This window comes from Bactrocera neohumeralis, chromosome 6 (assembly GCF_024586455.1).
Source record: "Bactrocera neohumeralis isolate Rockhampton chromosome 6, APGP_CSIRO_Bneo_wtdbg2-racon-allhic-juicebox.fasta_v2, whole genome shotgun sequence".
NCBI classification, from domain to species: Eukaryota; Metazoa; Arthropoda; class Insecta; order Diptera; family Tephritidae; genus Bactrocera; species Bactrocera neohumeralis.
In genome coordinates this window covers 29,377,642-29,396,740 of record NC_065923.1, presented here as the reverse complement: position 1 = coordinate 29,396,740, position 19,099 = coordinate 29,377,642, and the positions used below count along the sequence as shown (strand labels likewise).

The 19,099-nt window shown below is 37.0% G+C and overlaps 4 protein-coding genes across 5 annotated transcripts; 2 read left to right on the top strand and 2 right to left on the bottom strand.

Moving 5' to 3' along the window:
- Positions 1-2,036: 2,036 nt before the first annotated feature.
- Positions 2,037-4,108, bottom strand: LOC126763284 (uncharacterized). The gene is made up of 3 exons (XM_050480612.1): positions 4,030-4,108; positions 2,584-2,618; positions 2,037-2,498 (listed from the first exon to the last, which is right to left on the bottom strand). The coding sequence occupies exons 1-3, from the start codon at positions 4,105-4,107 to the stop codon at positions 2,243-2,245; spliced, it is 369 nt and encodes a 122-aa protein (XP_050336569.1). The 5' UTR covers position 4,108; the 3' UTR covers positions 2,037-2,242.
- On the top strand, positions 4,106-8,838 carry LOC126763283 (collagen alpha-1(I) chain-like). Of its 2 annotated transcripts, XM_050480611.1 has the most exons (3): positions 4,106-4,347; positions 4,404-8,296; positions 8,354-8,838. In XM_050480611.1, the coding sequence occupies exons 2-3, from the start codon at positions 8,269-8,271 to the stop codon at positions 8,770-8,772; spliced, it is 447 nt and encodes a 148-aa protein (XP_050336568.1). In that variant the 5' UTR covers positions 4,106-4,347; positions 4,404-8,268; the 3' UTR covers positions 8,773-8,838. The 2 variants fall into 2 exon arrangements, with proteins under 2 accessions (XP_050336568.1, XP_050336567.1); XM_050480610.1 differs by having other exon boundaries at positions 4,106-8,296.
- A 59-nt stretch (positions 8,839-8,897) lies between these two features.
- On the top strand, positions 8,898-10,271 carry LOC126763281 (collagen alpha-1(XXVII) chain B). Its single transcript, XM_050480607.1, has 2 exons — positions 8,898-9,331; positions 9,407-10,271. The coding sequence occupies exons 1-2, from the start codon at positions 9,301-9,303 to the stop codon at positions 10,207-10,209; spliced, it is 834 nt and encodes a 277-aa protein (XP_050336564.1). The 5' UTR covers positions 8,898-9,300; the 3' UTR covers positions 10,210-10,271.
- Positions 10,272-13,189: 2,918 nt separating this feature from the next.
- Positions 13,190-18,845, bottom strand: LOC126763275 (erythroid differentiation-related factor 1). The gene is made up of 9 exons (XM_050480601.1): positions 18,664-18,845; positions 18,401-18,606; positions 15,901-18,059; positions 15,659-15,838; positions 15,282-15,600; positions 15,041-15,224; positions 14,529-14,656; positions 14,272-14,456; positions 13,190-14,193 (listed from the first exon to the last, which is right to left on the bottom strand). Exons 1-9 carry the CDS (start codon positions 18,682-18,684, stop codon positions 13,790-13,792), a joined length of 3,786 nt encoding a protein of 1,261 aa, XP_050336558.1. The 5' UTR covers positions 18,685-18,845; the 3' UTR covers positions 13,190-13,789.
- Between the last annotated feature and the right edge of the window lie 254 nt (positions 18,846-19,099).

Here is a 19,099-nt window from a genome sequence, read left to right as displayed (position 1 = left end):
AAAATTCAACAATAAACCAGCTAGGAATTTCAGAAATTATTATTCGACAGTGACTAATTGTTTATCAGTGTTGGAAACACAAAATATTTCCACTGAATCGTGAAAACCTAGTAAACATTTTTGCAGCGACTCTACCTGATGCTGCTTTGCTACGATGGGCGCAATCACTAGTGGCAAGAAAAAAACCGCCAAAATGGTATCAGATGAAAGAATTTGTAACTACTCAGTGTGAAATAGCCAAGCGAGTAGACAAAAAACGTATTAAGCCAAAAGGTCAACAAAATGACTCAAATAAAAACTTATTTAAACCTCGAGCCAGTAAAAACATGCAATATAGTAGACACATTAATAGAAGCCAAACATTCGTGTCAAATCAAACCAATCAATGGCAATCATTATGTGAAATCTGTAAGGGAGGCCATAAAATACGATATTGAAAAAAAATTGTCTGTTTGCGTCAACTATCTGTCCAATGCTCACCTGACAACAGACTGTGAAAGGGAATTCAGTTGTGTGTACTGTTAACGAAGATACCACTTATTACTTTATATCACAAATTTTCAAAATATGAAGCAAAAGTAATTTCATAAAACCATCGGTTTAGTCGCTACAACCAAATTTGGTAATCCCGAAACCCCAAATTCCGAAAAAGGGAAGAACAACCATGTTGCTCTAAAGCAGCTATAAAAATTCCAACTCTTCATTCAAAAATGAGAGCTATAGATGTAATGTTATATTTATATGTTATTCCACTCTTTGGTGGATTGCTCCACTTGTGTTCAAAGAATAAATAAGGCAGAGTTTATTCAAATGTCCAGCGCAGTCAGCTAAGAACCAGAATCAAAGATCCTTTATATCATAAAAAAAAAGCTCAAAATCGGCTTAAATTGCCTATAAAACATTCCAACTTTTAAATTAAATACCTCAAATAATTCTTGAAGGTATAGAGAAAATCTTTAAAGATGTATATATATATTTATGTTATTCCAAAATACAATCTTTGCAAAACCGATACGTGATTTTATTGTACATAGAACGCGATGACAACCGAACTGAGTTTAAATCTTTTATATGTAGCAAAAACAAAACGCCTCCAAAAAAAGCATTAACATATTGAAAACCACACGCCTAAAAAACAGCCTATGCAAATATTAAATTAAATATTAGGCACAAGATTAAATTTGGTCATTTGTTTAGCGCCCCCATATTTATTTAGTGAGTTATCGCTTTCTTAGTACTGTTCAACATAACCGTTATTTGGAGTGGGTGTGGTTGTTATCCTATTGCAGCTATTTTCATATGGTTTAAGGAGCTGGTTGATGAAATACTTCAAAAAGTTAGCCAAAAATACTCATCTCTACTGAGATCCAAATTACAGGCTTGTATTAGAATTTGCAGTTTTGTTAAGGCACATTATCGGTTTCAGAAGAGTTTTCTTAAAGATCTGTGTAGATACTTTCCTGTTATGTTGGTTCCTATGGAACGAATTTTAGTATTCATATTAGTTTTGTCAAAGGATGGACCAAAGAATTTAAGGCAAATTCACATACAACTTTCCTCGATTTGCGTGAAAATTCTTACCAAAACAACGAAGTGAAGAAAGTAAACAAACATGTATGCCACAATAAAAGTTTTGATTACAGTGTTTTCGCTTTGGCGACTGTGGCTTGAAAATGCCATTTCTGAAATGCACAGTTCTTAGCAGTTTCATGCGAGGGCATCAGCCAGCATAAAATCAGCAGTGCTAACTGTACAATGTTGAGCGTTTTTACTGCATTTCCGAGAATCCAAATTTAATCATTGGGTTTTAAGGCTCAACATTAATATTGGAAAGTGTGAGGATCACAAGTTTGCAACGATTCCGTGCGGTTTCCACATTCATGAACATTGGTATGCAGCAATCATTTCGGAAACCGCCGAGAACTTTCAAGTTCTAACATTTTTTTCTGCTTTTATTGTTATGTATCTATGCTGAAGGATTTTTTATAGAATCAGCGACGTGAGCTAGCAGTATGATTTTTAAATAAAATATCTAATTGTATAATGTATTGTAGAAGGCGGTTTTTTTATTTTAAATATTTTAAATAAAGGTTTTAATTTGCAATCTGTGTTTATTGAATAAAAATTTTTATATTCATTTACAATTTAAAATTTAAATACTGGTTTTTCAATTAAAGCTGTGTATAACTGTCCAATAACATGCTGGGCGTCGTCAATCATTTCATCTGCAGTAATTTTATTTCTAATCATCGATGTTTGTTTCATCGTTATCCAAGCTGTCAGCATCCGAATCAAACCAAACAAGATTGTAGCTCCAATTACAGCAATATTGTGCAATTCCGTTTCCATTCGGCCAGAAAAATATTTGATCCAAATTGACTTGTTGTTGAAACATATGAAAGTAATTTCGCCATTCAAAATTCCAAACTCGGAAATATATTTCCACAGTTATTAAGCGTTGAAACGAAGTAAGCCCTTCCATGGGGATTTGCAACAAACTACAGAAGGAAATTTTATTTGACAGATCAGATCAGTTTAACGTGTCAGTGATTCCAAGTAAAAGCTTTCTTCTATTCAACTCACCTCACCTTAACAGTGACGCATGCAACAAACAACCGCTATAAAAAAATTTAATATAGTTAATAGTTAACATAAAATAAAATAATTCTACTAATTTTATATGCTTGGTTATGTATATTCATCCCACTGTACGCAATTACTTGTCGAGCAAAAATTTTCCATTGCAAAAACCAAACAAAAAAAAGACATAAATATAATTTTTGCCGGTGATTTGTAAAATTCCGAAATCGAGCGCCTACATTTACTTCTGCTGCGTTGGTATGTTTTATATACAAAAAACAAAAAATATGATAAAAAATTGCGCTGAAAAACACAAACTCTATTTTATACAAATACATACATACATATGTGTATGTAATAAATAAATAAATAAACAAATAAAATAAATAAATTTTGCATTAAAAGCATGAAATAGCGACGAGGTGTTGTAAGCAAGAAGCACTTTTTCATTTCAAATTTCCATAACCTCCGCGCTGCTCGCTACTACATACCTACGGGCCCATATACATTTTTATATTTACGGAAATGCCGCTGGAAAAGCAGAGTTTGCAATTAAAGCGAGCATTTCGGTCAATGTGACTACTTCAAGTACACGACCTACTTAGCTGACCCGGTAAATTGGAGTGCAGAATACCATAAACCTACCCATATTCGGTTACGCAATTTGGTAGTCTACTTTTAGGCATGCGACACCAGGTTTTAGAATAGACATAATGCCAGCCAGTCCCCAGCTAACACCCAAAAATGTGAGGTATCAAGATTTGCGACACGTTCCAGCGCACATATGTCTCAACATACAATTTTATTTAAGGCGAAAACAATTAGTTGGGAACTCAAGCATATTTGCAGCCATATTTAGTAGAATTTTCAGTGTCGAAAAAGCGAAACGCTTTGACAAAAATGGTGAATTTTCGTGTTTTTGTAAGTTGGGTTCTCGTTCTCGTCTATTTTGATTTTACACAGACTCTTTAAATTATAAAAAATAATTTTTTTTTCAATTATTTCTTCATGTCGCGTGTTGTAGCTTATCAAATCGATATTTGCTGTGCTCATGATTCTACAATTGGCCTCCGATGCGGATATTGTGACCGTTTTCAAGCGTACTTTTGGCAAAGCGTCTTTAAATGATGACAACTGTGGCTGTGGAAAATAACGGCGCAATACTCGGAAAAAAGTGCTAGTAATAAGTAAAATCATTTGCGGACTTAGAATTGTTTAAAAATATATATATTCAATACTCAAAAGGCTTATTGTGAGCTTAAACTACTGAAACCTTAGTTACTTGTTTTTTACTTCTTTTAATTTTTAAATCAAATCTTTAAAATTAATCACAAAAAAAATTCTCCAGAAGTTATCGTGCCACATATGTTCATCTCTCTCTCTCTCTTCATGTAAGTAATACTTTGTTTCTTGCTAGAGTTACTAAATTGTGTGCTTCACAGATCTTACATAATTAGACAGCAACTGAATGAAGAATATTTCAACATTTTCTATAACTTTGACTAAAAGCATTTCAACACAACACATAGCATGTAACGGTGCCAAAAAATTGAGCTCTTCATCTAGTCAGAGCTAAACAAATGCACAGAATATACTTTGATGACTTTTCGTTTACGAACGAACTCTACATTTCGTCTTCAAGTCAATGAATATGATATCGTGGACGATTGTAGCCGGCAACCTGATATATATTTGTCTCGTTAAGAACAATGATTGGCTTCTGGAATAATTTTTTTGTAATCGGAGAACCCTTACCAATAGTTTCAAGTTAGTACTAAAGCGATTACATAATTATAATGTCTAATTTTTATTCTTTACGACAGTTATCTTCACAATATTCTAACAAAAGATGAAAACTTTAGAATAATTTCTTCACAAGTTTGGAACTAAAAGTGCTATTGGAAAAGATCTTAACGGTTGACAATGAATGTTAATCATTCATCAAAATTAATTCCGTCGAGATGGTTGCAACCTCGAATTTTACAGTTATGACTCTGTTGCCTATTGGAACATTATCTCTCCTACGATTCCTGGTCCATAATCTATCACATTCATATGTCAAACATATCTCGAACCAAGGGATGAAATTATAATAAGAAATGGCTCTCTTTCATTATCTAAGACTGAAAAAGCCCTCCCACTAAAAATGATACCGTTTAAAGTTTATTAACAAAATTTAAAAATGCAGAAAATAGTATGCAATTTTTAACTTGATTCAAACCAGTGGTCCAGTGAATAGTTTTTAATCGAAGAGAAATATTTTGCTTACTTGCAAAGCTTTTCATGAAACTAAGAACAATGAAAATTTGCCGAAAATTATGGTTAGCCTCAATAGCACTGTTACAGAAAAATCTAGACTACTCGTAAGCTGTAAACGGGCATATCTCCATGCAGTTTTCGATCACTAATTTAATTTACGTGGCACAGTTAAAACAGTTCGAAAATAAATAAGGACATTATAATTGACCAATTTAGGTTTTTGGCGATACCATATGAATTTCCATTTCTATTATGAGGTCCATGAGGAGTAGTCATGCTTTGAGTTTTCTGCGCTTGACATGAATTTCAATAGACCCTATAACTTCACTATCGAAACCTCTTCCAGTTTCTCATTCCATGTGGCCCAAATGCTTGGAGCGTAGACCTGCCAATGGGGAACAAGTGCACAAGAGATGCTTTGTCGTTTCACAGTGTCTTGATCTTGAAGTTTTTTAGAGTCTCCTCTATTTGTCAGCCCCGTTCGGATTAGCCATGTTTGCTGCTTGGCTGTCCGCTTAGATGTGAACTTTGTAATTGTCTGCTGATACATTAGAAGTTAGCTCGGCGGCTTTCTCAATAGCAAAGGCCTCTGCTTGGAATATACTATAGTGGTAAGGCAGCATAAAAGGTTGTCTTATGACCTGTTCTGGACAGTATATTCCTACACCAACTCCGCTCTCTATTTTCGAGCCATCCGTATAAAAAAAACTCACTAACTTAGTGACAAAAATTATCATGGACCGAAGTTCGAACTGCGAATCGCAAGAAAAGCTGAATTGTATTCTATCTGAAGCACGCCAGTCCACACAAATCGATAATGAATAGCCGGAAGCTCCGGCTGCATGATTTTGAGGTTCTTATGCATTCATCTTATAGTCGTGATCTGATCCCAAGTGATTATTTCCTATTATTGGCTGGGGCGAATTACTAGGGAAAATTGGTCTCAAAAGTAGCTTGTGAAAATCGACAGTCCATGTTTTTCACCAATAGTGAGGAGGATGTCTATGAGAGTGATTACGAAATTACCTTCAAAAAATGGTGACATTTGACCTGAATCGCATCAATAAAATTAAGGTAAATAAAAACTTAAATTTTTTTTGCAAAAATATTGGTGAACGTCTAAGCTACGTCAACGAGAGTAACATGATATTTAGCAACTTATTTTCCTATCCCTCTAATATCAAGTAATTTCAGTAATGAGTACTGCCTCCTTTGTAAGTAATAACTTCATACATCCGGTTCTTCATAGAATGATACAGGGAGTCTATGTAGGTCACTGAAATCTCGCTCCAAGCACGTTCAATAGCTGCAGTTAATGTTTCCTTATTTTCGTATTACTTTCCTCCTTCGTGTACCTTCCGTGTTAGCCAGCCTCAAACATTTTCTATTACGTTAAGATCTGGAGAATTTGGTGGCCAGGTCATGACATTAACGTTTTCACTCCAAATAAACGACTTTATTACTCGAGCGTTACGAATAGGAGCATTGTCTTGTTGAAGAAATTGCTTTACCACAGTTTACCACTTAATGTGGTGCCGACTGAAATATATTGTAGCTCGTCTTTCCGAAAATCGTGATAATAGTATTGAAAAACATCAGAGCCATCTAAATTAAAACGTTTTTCATCATAAAATCATTATATCGAGTGTCAGATTGGACAGTCCACGTCTTGTATTCTTTCGTTCAGATGTGGCTTTTTCTTGATTTTTATACGCTTTAAATGTTCTGTATTTCTGATTGTACGTTGAACAGTTGAAAGGCTTGCTGTTTCCTTAATCTTAGCTGCAAACTTAGTCGAATTTGAAGCAATTCTAACAATTTTGAGTACTGATTGTTCAGATAGTGCTTTTTTCCTTCAAAGTGTTTTCCATATGCCGCTGTATCCTTTAAATATCTATCAACGGTTCTGGAGCTGCGTTTTATCTGTTTGGCAATGTTTTGAATGGATAGCTCTTGGGATTGAAAAAAGTCTACTTTTTTGTAGCTTTTTCCATTTTTAAAGTAGAAAAAGAATGCACTTGTTTAGGCTAGGCAAAGAAATATAAAGTAGCTCTATTTCTATGACCAACCGAAAACTAATTGCACTGGCAATGATTGCCATAGACGCTTCTGGAATCTTCGAATATACAGTCATTTTTCCGCAAATCAACCAACAAATATTTTTCGGACAAGATTCGAACTTTGATAAAAAAGCATTTTGGATAATAAGAGGCCAGCAGTGTATATATGAGTAGATATGTGATATAACATAGCGTAGTCGAAAAAGACTTTTCGTATTTCTAATCAAACTTCAACTTATTTTTTATATTTACAATTAATTTTAATGAACCAAATATGTACCATTTTGATCGAACACTTTTTGCCATTCTTCTGCTAGAGACATTTTCCATTAGTGTAAAGCTTTTTTGGTTTCTCGTCGAAAAACGACCTTTCGAGGCGTTAATCCTGGCTTTGCGACCATTTGTTGAGCTTCACCACGCTTGGATCATGGTGGTACCCAAACATCGAGCTCGACCAGAGCGAGGTGCGTCTTTCACATCCAAATTTCCAGAACGGAAGCGAGGAAACCATTGTTGTGCTACACGAACTGATACAGCATCGTCTCCGTAAACTTCTCAAATTTCATTGGTGGCTTGCGTGGCGTTCTTCCCTTCTTTATACAAAAATTTCAAAATATAGCGAATTTCTTCATTATTTTCACTCATTTTTGAATAGCCGTAGCATCTATGGACAAAATACCAAAAGACTTTTTCGACTACCCAACTTTTTTTAGGTAATCTTATATAAGTTTCGGTTCCATCCCAACTTTTTTTTTGCTACCTTACTTGTTTAGTTCGGTTTCAAAGAAAAAGCTTAAAATTAAAATTGACGAAAAGTAAAATTTATTTAAACTTATATAAACTGGAGCACCCAATGAATAATATACACAAGCTTAATCCACATAAAGCAATTTTATTACTTCGTTAATTAGATTCGGCTCTTAGATTTTATCTTCAATTAATGGCTCAATACCGATTGGTATACATTAATCATCGTGTCTTTTCTCGACTGTTGCACTTTGAACAACTTTCCCGCATAAAATCGATCGGTTGATGAAGCAGTAGTAGAGGCTATCAAGAAATCAAAATGCAGTTAAATTCTATTGAAAATGGAAATGAGGGAAATTGAAAATGCACTTGTTGCAGCGCACAGAAAATTAAGATTTTTATAGTCTCACTCGTTAAGTGCAATAAAGGGCTGATGAAAAGAAGAAAAAAGGTGATTAAATATAATTTTATGAACAACAATTTAATCGACAGAATTTATCTGAAATATAAATCAATGCGTCCGATGCAACTTGCCGCACATGCCACTACAGTAACGGCACTGCCTGCTGCAGGCGTATAAAAGGAGCTGAGTCGCGCCTCTCCCCACAGTTTACCACGTGAAATGGATTATGCAGCATACATTCTACTAAGTAAGTAACGAATTCATAACTAAACACACACATTCATTCTATTCTTCTTGTTTACAGTCTGCTTTGCGCTCTGCCTAACCCTCCAACCGCTGCAAGCACAGTTCGGCGGCGCAGCTGGACAGGTATACTATACACAACAAGGGCCACCGGGACCGCCAGGACCACCTGGTTTAGCTGGTAATATAGGCAATCCAGGGCCACGTGGTCCCACTGGCGATACTGGCCCGGTAGGAGCAATCGGTCCGCAAGGTGTACCTGGTCCTGACGGACGTGACGGTTCAGCTGGCCAACAAGGTGCGCCTGGTTTACGTGGTAGACGTGGCTTTCCGGGCTCGAATGGACCGCCTGGACCGGCGGGACCGCAAGGTTTTATGGGTCCACCCGGTCCACAAGGTCCGCCGGGTACGTCAGCTCGTCACATGACGCATGACATTTACGCGGAAGACGACGAAACAGACTACTATGATAATGAGTGAAATGTAGAAATTAAAAAACAAAGTTTAGTTAATATTAGAAATTAAATTTTTACATAAAATAACAAACCAACGGTGTTTTAATAGTTTGTGTGTTAAAAGCAATTTTCAACTATTTTATTATGGTTTTCAATGCTGGTTCGCTGCAAGCACAAGCTAAGACAAATGAGCGCTTGTCACTTATCGTCATTCTTAATCGCTTTGACTCAATGGACGCGCACAAAATTCATCACCAAAACATCGGCTCTGCGGTCAGCGAGCTTTCAACAGGTTATTGCCTGACCTAGTTATATTTAAATCATAACAAGCACCAACTATTGATTTATAGCGCATTATTTCGACGACTTTGTCAACCATGGCGGCTTGACTCACTTATTCATGAGCTTCCCCGAAGCACTTGACTGGCAGCAGTGTTAGATTTTTATCACGTTAGTTAGTAAAAGCTGAAGAAAGACCAGCTAATAGGCATTAGTACTTGGTGTGCCTCGATATAAAAGCAAGTTCTCGGAGTTAGAAGACAACATAAGCAAAATGAATACCACAAAAGTCATACGAGAACTCGGTAAGTCACGCTTACAGCACAACTGTAACGTAGCAATCTACTTAGAATTAACTTTTTCTGATATCTGACCCACAGCTATCCTGCTGCTGCTCACTGCCAGCTCGAGCCCACTTGTTCACTCGCTGCGTGCCACACCACTGCACTTCGGTGTTGCTCGTAATGCGGACGGTGATGGCAAACTAGTAATCTACGCACAGGATGAACAACCGGCCATGCAGGAACCGCGCCTGGATGCAAGCGCACCAGCTAGTGAAAGCGCCAAAGACACAACAACGCCACAAGAAAGCGAACTAGAGAAGGACAGTCGCAAATTGCCCGACTATCTATACTCGAATGCTATGCCCGTTATGGACGATGAGAGCATTAAATTTATGCTGCCCAGTATCGGTTTTCCTATTTATACTGGTGCAACACCAAATACAGCCGCCATACTGGACAATCGTCTAACATCGAATGATATGCGCCGTAACTATCCTTACTATGAGAATGCTTATCAACGTTGGGCGCTTGCCGATCGCTTACAACTCGGTTTCAATTTGAACGGTAATGCCGGTTTAAATTTATTGTCGCCTGCTACTAAATTGCAAAATGGTGCCATGAATCAAGAAAATCCTGCTCTACAACCGCCCGCTGCCATATTGCCTGTGGCTGTGGTGGGGCCACCAGGTCCACCGGGGCCACCTGGACCGCCAGGCCCACGCGGACTTACCGGCGCAACCGGACCTATGGGCAGACCTGGTCCTCAGGGACGTACTGGCCCACCTGGACCATCGGGTCCACCAGGACAGCAAATAACTCATGGTTTAAATCAGAATCCAAACATTTGGTACGCATCTAACGCTAAACCTTTGCTTCCATTATACCAAAATGAAAGTTAGCTTCATTACCGTTGACAACAAAGAGAAGAAGACACTTAATAAATAAATACAGAAATAATTAATTTTGAAAGAAGTTTTTTTAATTAATATATATACTTTTTATAAGGGGTTTATGGAAAGAAGTTTTATACTAGAACAGGTTAAAAATTTTGATATTTTGGCAGACACTCAAAAACTACACAACTTGGGTTTTTTTAGATTATCAATGTTCTTATTTGAATCCATAAAATATATTATGAAAGAACCAAATAGATGTTCTACGCTTCGAAGATCTTAAAATCATGAACCGAAAATAAAAGTTATTTCATAATTTTTGACAGAAAAAATCATTATAAAGGAAAGATCGGATAGTCGAAAAAGTCTTTTCGTACTTTGTCAGTAGATGTCGTTACAGTCGTATATCTCCAGTGCTACCAATCACATTGTGTCATACCATATAGTGTTAGAAAGGTAAGATTTTAAGCTTCATTTAATCAAAAACAAATTAAATTCGGGGAAGTTGAAAAAAAGTTACAGCTGTTCAAAAATGAGTGAAAGTAATGAAGAAATTCGCTATATTTTGAAATTTTTGTGTAAAAAAGGGAAGAATGCCACGCAAGCCACAAATGAAATTTGTGAAGTTTACGGAGACGATGCTGTATCAGTTCGTGTAGCACAACAATGGTTCGCTCGCTTCCGTTCTAGAAATTTTGATGTGAAAGATGCACCTCGCTCTGGTCGACCTATCGTTGAAAAAGTCGATGAAATTATGGAAAAGATTGACCAGGACCGTCACATAAGCAGCCATGACATCGCTAAGGAACTTAACATTCATCATCAAATGATTTTGAACCATTTAAAAAAGGCTGGCTACAAAAAGAAGCTCGGTGTTTGAGTACCATAAAAATTGTCTGTAAAAATTTTAATGGACCGAATTAACATCTGCGATTCTTTACTGAAACGAAATGAAATCAAACCATTTCTGAAGCGAATGGTAACAAGAGACGAAAATTGGAACGAATACGACAATAATGTGTGCAAGGGATCGTGGTCCAAAAAATGGTGGGATTGGAAAGGAATCATCCACTATGAGCTGCTCCAGCCTGGTCGAACGATTGATTCTAGATTTTACTGTCAACAACTGATGAGATTGAGGCAAGCAATCGAAAAAAATTGCCAAAACTGATGAACAGAAAGAGCTTCGTCTTCTATCAGGACAACGCTAGACCCACACATATTTGATGACTCGGCAAAAACTGGGAGAGCTTGGCTGGGAAGTCTTGATGCATCTATCATGTAGCCTTGAGCTTGCACCATCGGACTACCATATGTTGAAAACTAAAGTTCCGTTGACAATCTTCTGTTTAACTTTCATTTTGATGCAATTTCCCAACTGAAACATAATCAAATATACAAGAACCTTCCCAACCAAAAAGCACCTTCATATACATACATACATACAAGGGGCATTCCAAAATAAACAGGACTTAAAAAAATAACAGAACAAATAGTTTTTTTCGCAAAAATCAATGTGGTGGGGACTTTAACGCTAAGCATTTAAATGTACTATATAACAAAGTTTAATTATTCAACTATTTCCACCAGGAAACACACATACTGGCCTAGTTATCCTCGAAAAAATCCAAACCTTCTAGATTTTGTCGTGTATAAAGGCATATCACAACACCAACTTTACATTAAAGAGAGCTTTGACTTAAACTCTGATCATTCGCCAATAATAGTAACGCTTGGGACTACGGTGTCCAGTATGGAAAAACCATACAAAATTATTACGCAAAATACTGATATAGCTGCATTTTGAAACCGTTCCTTCCTATTGAATTAAGACAAATTAAAGAACAAGAAGTTGCAGAATATCTTAGGAATCTGGATCCCCATGCAAACAATCCAGAGCTTAACCTGTGTTAGGCAACCAAAGATTTAAAGAGGCCTATTAGAAGAAACACAGTTATTGAAAGAATTATGGTGTCAGATTCAGCGATAATCAAAAGAAAGCCGAAGCGTTTGCTCTCCGTTTGCATTCAGTTTTTCGACCGAGGGAAATTCCTGATGATGAAAACACTGCTGAGGTACAAAACTTTCTAGAATCCCCTTGCCTTGTCTTGACGAGTCTGCCTATTCGAAAAATTTCTATTAAAGAAGTACGACTGAGATTAAGAAAATAAAACTTAAAAAGTCGCCTGGATTTGATAAAATTGATGGATTTACTACCAAGCAACAAAGACTTAAATTTTTCTTTTGTTAAAGACAAAATCAGCAAAGCTTGTCGAAGATACCTTGACATATTTTCTAATCATGAGAACTTACTGCCTATAAATCTATTGGAGAACAGTATGGACGTTAAAAAGAACTCACGTTTTAGACCTTCCGGATATATGTATGTACATATGTATAACCGTTGGATGGCAAAAGAAACATTTGTAATGCAATTCAAAATCTTAAACTCCTTTTCTTGCTTTCATAACATTTTATCGGCAGATGCGTTACTGTAAAGCAAGAGGGTTACCCCATCTTTGGCTGCTTTAAAGGCACCAACTTTTGAGATTTTGCTATGAATGTTCTTTTTGGCATTTGCTTCCAAAACAATGCCGTTTCGTCGGCATTACATACTACATATGTGATCTGGAGTATATCTACCCTCTTGAATTATTTTTGCTAGTTCATTCGGATAATTTTTTGCAGCATTTTCGTCTGCTGGTGCCAACTCATCATTGCTTTAGAACTTAATCGTCTTTATGTTATCTGAATGTGTTAACATTTGCATTTCTCTGTTGTCATTTCGTTATCTTTCTCTGCCACGGCGCAGCTGCTGTTAAAGATGTAAACGATGTTAATTTAGTGGAAATGTCATTCGTTGAAATCTAAGGTTTTACTCGTTAATTTTTAAAGTTCTTCCTGTAAGCAATTTGGATTTCATTTCATCTTCGATGAAAATTATTAATCTAAAATAATATATAAGTACACACATACGCCTGCAGAATTCATAAAAGCACAAAATTTATTTTTGTCTGTGTATTTCTGTAATAAATATAACGCTTATCTTTTATTACAAAAGTAAACATGAATGCAAAACCAATTTACGACTTTTAGAAATCTAAAGTAATGACTTTATTATTTAATAAAATAAGTACAAAATTCAATATTTGCATACCAATAGGAAATTAAATGCATTTTATTAACTTTCGAAACTAAAAAACTTAACTACATTGCATAAGTAATAAAAACAAAAAATAATTGTATTACTGTGATTTACGCACTAGTTACAGTCAAACAGTACAAAATTAGGTTCGTTAATTAATTAAAAATTCGTAAAAACAATAAAATTAAGTTAGTTCTACAATTCATGTATAACTCATTTCACACGTGGTCTTACAATTCTAATTTATTGTTACCACCAGGGTCTCTGCACAAAGGTCGAATTTAATTCAGTAACGATGACCGGAAGCTTACGTGTTAGCAATTCAAAATCACTTAAAATTAATTACAACTTGCGTAGCGCTGCGCGATTTCATAGCCAGTCATAAGGAAAATGATTCAATTAGACTTTAGTTGTAGCATAATAACAGGCAGAAGCAGCAGCTTAAAGCTTCTCAGCTGCATTCGGCATGTGTGACTGCTGCAGCTCATTTAAGCGCTCCATTAAAGTGGCATAGTGCTGCGCCAACTGTTCAATGGACGCACTCTGCTGCTGCTCAGCTGTGCGTTTGCACGTCAACGTTGTCATATACATTTTCTTATAAAGTTCTACTAATCTTTTGGGGTCCTTGCCGTTGAGCAGCATTTTTATCAATGTTTTCAGTGTGTTTTGTAAACGACTTTCAAATAATAACATATGTTTACAGAACTCATCATTCGTTGTCTTGCTCTCTGTGGTATTATTTGTGGTTAAGGAGGTTAAGGCATATTCGAAAACCACTTTCGACTTGAGACACAAGCTCAAGGCGGTCTGCAAGTGTTTGACTTTTTGAGCAATATGCGGCGAAACTGAAATATGCAAAATCAAATAAAAAATATATAAATATACGTGCATAAAAATGTATATAACTTGAATGTAATAATTACTTTCTGCTAAGAATTCCTGCAATGAAATACGTTCAAGTTGCACAGCCAAATAAGCTTCGCGCAAGCTGTCTAATATAGCAGCGGCACGTTCATAGTGATGCTTGCACAGTTGCAAAGTGGTTTTTGGTATTGACGCGAGGTCAGTGCAGCTATTGCGTAATTGACTATAATAAAATGATGCGATACTGTAAAGAAAAAGTTAGGTTATAAAGAGTAACTTTTTTTTTAAGTTTACTAAACAGTATAAGCTAACTCACCGCTTATGTATTAGACCAGAGCGATAGGTGTAGAGTATCTGTCTGGAGCCGGTATGCTCTAAATCACAAAGTTTGAGCGATTTCTGCAACATGTCCAATACTTGCTTCTCCAATTCAGCGCGTGTAGCCTGTAAAGCACAAAAAAATATTTATTTTACATACTTTTTATAAAAACACAAGGAAAATATTAAATTAAGTTGCAACGGAACTATGATACCCTATAAAAGTTTTCATATAAGAACATATGTATATGCAGATTGTAGCTTAGCTTAAGACAACAATATTTGCCAAAGGATAACCTGTCAAATAAAAAGTATTCCATACAAGGCCTTGATCGATATCGCAAAAAATAATTTGCATATATCATCCGAAAGGCAGACGAACTGGACTAAATCGTTACGTTACTCTTGTTATTTATGTATACATTCATTTTGGTCCCCTTTCTTTTTGGGTGTTACAAGCTTCGTTGCAACTAATTTTACCCTGTTCAGGGTATAGCAAATATATTTTACCTCATCAGCAGTGCTAAAGTCTTGTAACTGTTTGGCCAAGGTAAACGTGGCAGTCGAAAGCTCCCAATGCACTAAGTCCCACAGCTCCACACTGCACTTTCGTGAACCCAGCACTTCTTTGGCTTTTTCGTAGTTCGAGAAGGCCTCACTATAAAACATCTTCTGTTTTCGCACGAAGTCAATGCTGCAAAAAAGGCGTTATTAGTAAAATAAATGGAAATTAAAATACAAGTATTCATACTTCTCTTCTGGCAGAAGCAAGTGCGCACGAAAACGCATAAAGCGACCCATGTTGCAATATAAAAATGCTTGATTAACATTGTCCTGCACCTCGTTAAACGCTGCAATGCCGCGTATCAGACAGTCATACGATTTCATAGCCAATTTCATATATACTGGTTCCTCAGACTTCTCCGGCGTTTCTCCTTGCTCAGACTTCTCCGAAGTTTCGTCTTGCTCAGCTTCGTCGGTTTGGCTTTTATCTGACATATTGATTTCGGTTGAATCACTATCGTCTGGCGATTTATTTGAGTTTTTCTCCATATCTTTTGCATATTCCTCTGAAAAATGTAGGAGTAAATTAATTATTTGATAAAAATTAAAGATTTGAGTGTAAACCTTGCGCCCAATACATGTATTTTAGACCCAGCTCATTGCGCACGTTGCCCAAACGTCGCAACAACTCACTCTTGGCCTCTTCATCTGTGACGCAATCAATAGCATTTTCATAACATTTGCAGCTGGAAAGCATTAAGTGTTCAAGGTTTGCCAATGGCGTGATTAGTTCAGTGATGCCGTCTAGAAAGCAAATGAGAGTATAGAGTGACGAGTTTATATTTACCATTTTGCTAACTACTTACCACTATTCAGGTCTTTAACTAACTCAATATCGATATTCTGTGCAATTTCCGATTCTTCGTTGAATTGCGCGAGATAACTGTCAATGTCCTGCCAACTCTTAGCCATTTGGTAGAAACAATCGCCGGCGCGTCCTAGCAAGCAACTCTTTTGCGAAACTATGTCGGACATGTATTTCAACACCACCTGCTGACAGCGGTAGGCCATATAAATAGCCTTTAGGCATCTACCATACTTCAGCTCACCATAATGATATTCTGCATAGGTGGCATAGGTGAGACAAGCCTTCTCCAGCAACAGCAACTTCAAGTGCACATTCCAAGAGCCGAAATGTTGTGTATTGAACTTTGTTGCAATGCGTTTGTCTTCGGCTTGTGGTTGTGCTGGCGCTTGATTGGCGTCAGCCTTTGCATTTTGACTCTCTTTCAACTCTTTACCCTTGTTACGCTTCGCTTTTGATTTTTTACCTTTCTTCGCCTTCTCACTATGTACGGAAAGGTTGTCGTCTGCAGTTTCGTCAACCAAATTTTTGTTTGCTTCTGCTTCACCATTTAACAGCTGTTTGCTGAGGCTCTCGTAGGGTAGCGGTATGGGTTTGAAGGGTTTCGCCATATTCGGATGCTGTTCCTCATGCAGTATGCGTTGCTTTTCTTCATCCTTGGCGCGCACTTCACTTTCTTTGATAAATTTCTCCTCACTGGTGTTGAAAAACTTCAAACACGCTATGCCGGCGCTAATATGCTCCAATGCAATGCGGCAACGTTCCTCTATACCAGCCTGCAATGGGGATGGCGCACGCGGCACACGTTTTCCATTTTTAATTTGTGCTTCCAGATTTAATTCTTTGAGTGTATCGCAAATTTGTTTCATTGCCACATTGTCGCTGTGTTCGACATTTTCACTGAGTTCATTGTGCGTGTCATTCAAATTGAAATCATCATCGGTAACCGAATCACCATCTTCATCCTCTTCGTACACAGATTGCGTATCGGAATCTATATCGGTGTTATCGAATTTCGGCGCTTTGGGGTCAATGCCGGCCGGCACGTGTAAATCGGACAGTATATAGTGAGAAGATGTTACGATTTGTGGATATTTCTCCTTGGATAGCAGCTTAATGCAGTTATCTAGCAAAGCTTTGATGTTACCCGCCATCTTCGGTGTTATCTGTGTAGCCGTATTCTTCATATTGCGCGCCACTGTGTACAGAAGCATTGCCACAGGCACAGTGAAGGGATTTTCCTGCTTTTCATCACACCTATTCGCTTCCGTGTCTTTTTGGCAGAGCGTTGTCAGATCATACAGTTTTACAACATCATCGTTGCGTCCTTTAAACAACCAGTAAGTATGTCCAGATTTTGTAGCGTTCGCTTTTAAGAATGACAGTATATTTTGTGCAACATTGCGCACTACTTGTGGTGAAAACTGGGAGTTTTCGAGGTAGGGTAGATCTTCGGTTTTGATAATTTCATATTTCTGTACTATACCATCCAAGTGATAGCACATGACTACTTCCGGCACGTTGCACATCAAATTGTCTAGCCAATAATCAATACCGGTTAGTACATTGATTGGCTTAGCCATATCACGTAACCTTAAACTAATACATGGGCGATTAGGCCCACCGAAAATAGGCATGTCAGTACCGATCAGCATTCGTATATCTTCAAATGTCCAGAGCACATTCCGATTGAAGACATGACTCGATTTGGGATCTGGCACGTTCTCCTCTACCTTGGGTTCAGGTAATACTGGACCGGTAATGGGTAAAACTGGTCGTGTGCGTTGTGCTTCTTGTTCAGGCTCCTCAGCACCCGATTGCTTTAAGCTGTAGTAGAGGAATTTCGATAGCAAGTTTTTCGTTTGTAACGCTTCACGTGATTTGTCTTTTAGACAGAAGCTGTGATCTTTTTCGCCATATGCCATAATATGTTCTAATATAAAAGTACGTAGCCATTTCCAATCGTCGTCGGCTTTACGCAGCAAGTACTTCTGTATGTCGAACTCATCTAGCAACAATGTATTGCCCACCTTATGCACAATCATGCTGATGGCGCTTTTCGATGTATAGGGCATCTTCAGAAGCCGTTTTATGTTTTCCGCATCAGTCACAACATCCACCTCGCCCACACAGTCGGGAAACATGTGTGCAATGCTAAAGCTGAATAAGACAAACAAAATGAAAGGTTGTCATTGGATTCGATTTTGGTAAGGAATTAGAATAACCGAATTTAACGAAAATAACTAAATTCAAATTGTTTTTACCACTTTAGTTTAAAACTCTTTTAAATAAGCTAACGAAATCTTTACATATTTTTTAGTATGTCGAATAAAAAGAGAAATATAAAAATATCGAAAAAGTTTGGACTGCACCATATTAAAGGTATGTTGTTTTTGCAGCAGCCGATTTAGAGGGAGGTAAAACTTTCCACCTCCCTTCAAACTCCTTTCATTCCGAAATACGCGATTATAAAAACACTGCCAAACTTTGAAATGACTCACCTAGCGAAGCCGGGCGATTGGTACAGCGCCTGGTGTAGCCCACTGTTGTCCGACGTGGTCAACCAATTAGAAGGTGGCAAATTCAAATTGGTGTTACATTGTAGACGATTGAAGCTTACTGGCACCTGCACTGCGGAAAACTTAACCACTGCTTTTGATTTCACTTCCACCAATTCATGCGGTCCGATATTCTGGCACAATTCAATCTGCAAAAGAACAGTTGAAGTTGCAACATCTGTTACCGCTTACTTTATATTTCTTACCTCTTCTGCACTGTCAGTCATATTGTACAATATTTATTTTCATTCCAATGTTAAAATAAAATTGATTTAATGTTTTATAAGTAATTTGTTTAATTTTCAGCTTAGGAACGTTCTATCAGATGTTTATTCTCCTCTAACTTCGATTCGTTTCCAGAAGAATCACATGTTAAAGGAAATCGCTACAATATTTACGAATAGGAGATGAGGGAAATGGATAGCAAGCTAAGCCAATGGTGTTTCTTGACCAAGTAAGGTGAAAGGGATTTAAAAACAAGTGAACATGTTATGTTTACAGACCCAATAACTGAAGAAGTATGACAAAAGACAATGTTAATTTAATAGGTGCACTTGAGCAACAGTTTGCAGTTAACTAATATCAATAAATCATCCATCGTACTCCTGCTTCTCCGAATCAACATAAATGTTTCTAAAAGAA

Excerpts from the sequence above, each read along its gene's own strand:
- LOC126763284 (XM_050480612.1), bottom strand. The coding sequence starts at position 4,107 with ATGTGTTGTGTTGAAATGCTTTTAGTCAAAGTTATAGAAAATGTTGAA. Across the intron at positions 2,619-4,029 it reads TTCAGTTGCTGTCTAATTAT|CGGTTGTTTGTTGCATGCGT; the intron begins GTAAGATCTGTG and ends ATTTTTTTATAG. Across the intron at positions 2,499-2,583 it reads TGCGTCACTGTTAAGGTGAG|TTTGTTGCAAATCCCCATGG; the intron begins GTGAGTTGAATA and ends TTCCTTCTGTAG.
- LOC126763283 (XM_050480611.1), top strand. The coding sequence starts at position 8,269 with ATGGATTATGCAGCATACATTCTACTAA. Across the intron at positions 8,297-8,353 it reads TGCAGCATACATTCTACTAA|TCTGCTTTGCGCTCTGCCTA; the intron begins GTAAGTAACGAA and ends TCTTGTTTACAG.
- LOC126763281 (XM_050480607.1), top strand. The coding sequence starts at position 9,301 with ATGAATACCACAAAAGTCATACGAGAACTCG. Across the intron at positions 9,332-9,406 it reads AAAAGTCATACGAGAACTCG|CTATCCTGCTGCTGCTCACT; the intron begins GTAAGTCACGCT and ends TCTGACCCACAG.
- LOC126763275 (XM_050480601.1), bottom strand. The coding sequence starts at position 18,684 with ATGACTGACAGTGCAGAAGAG. Across the intron at positions 15,839-15,900 it reads AGTTAAAGACCTGAATAGTG|ACGGCATCACTGAACTAATC; the intron begins GTAAGTAGTTAG and ends TTTGCTTTCTAG. Across the intron at positions 15,225-15,281 it reads TTGCTTCTGCCAGAAGAGAA|CATTGACTTCGTGCGAAAAC; the intron begins GTATGAATACTT and ends CCTTTTTTGCAG.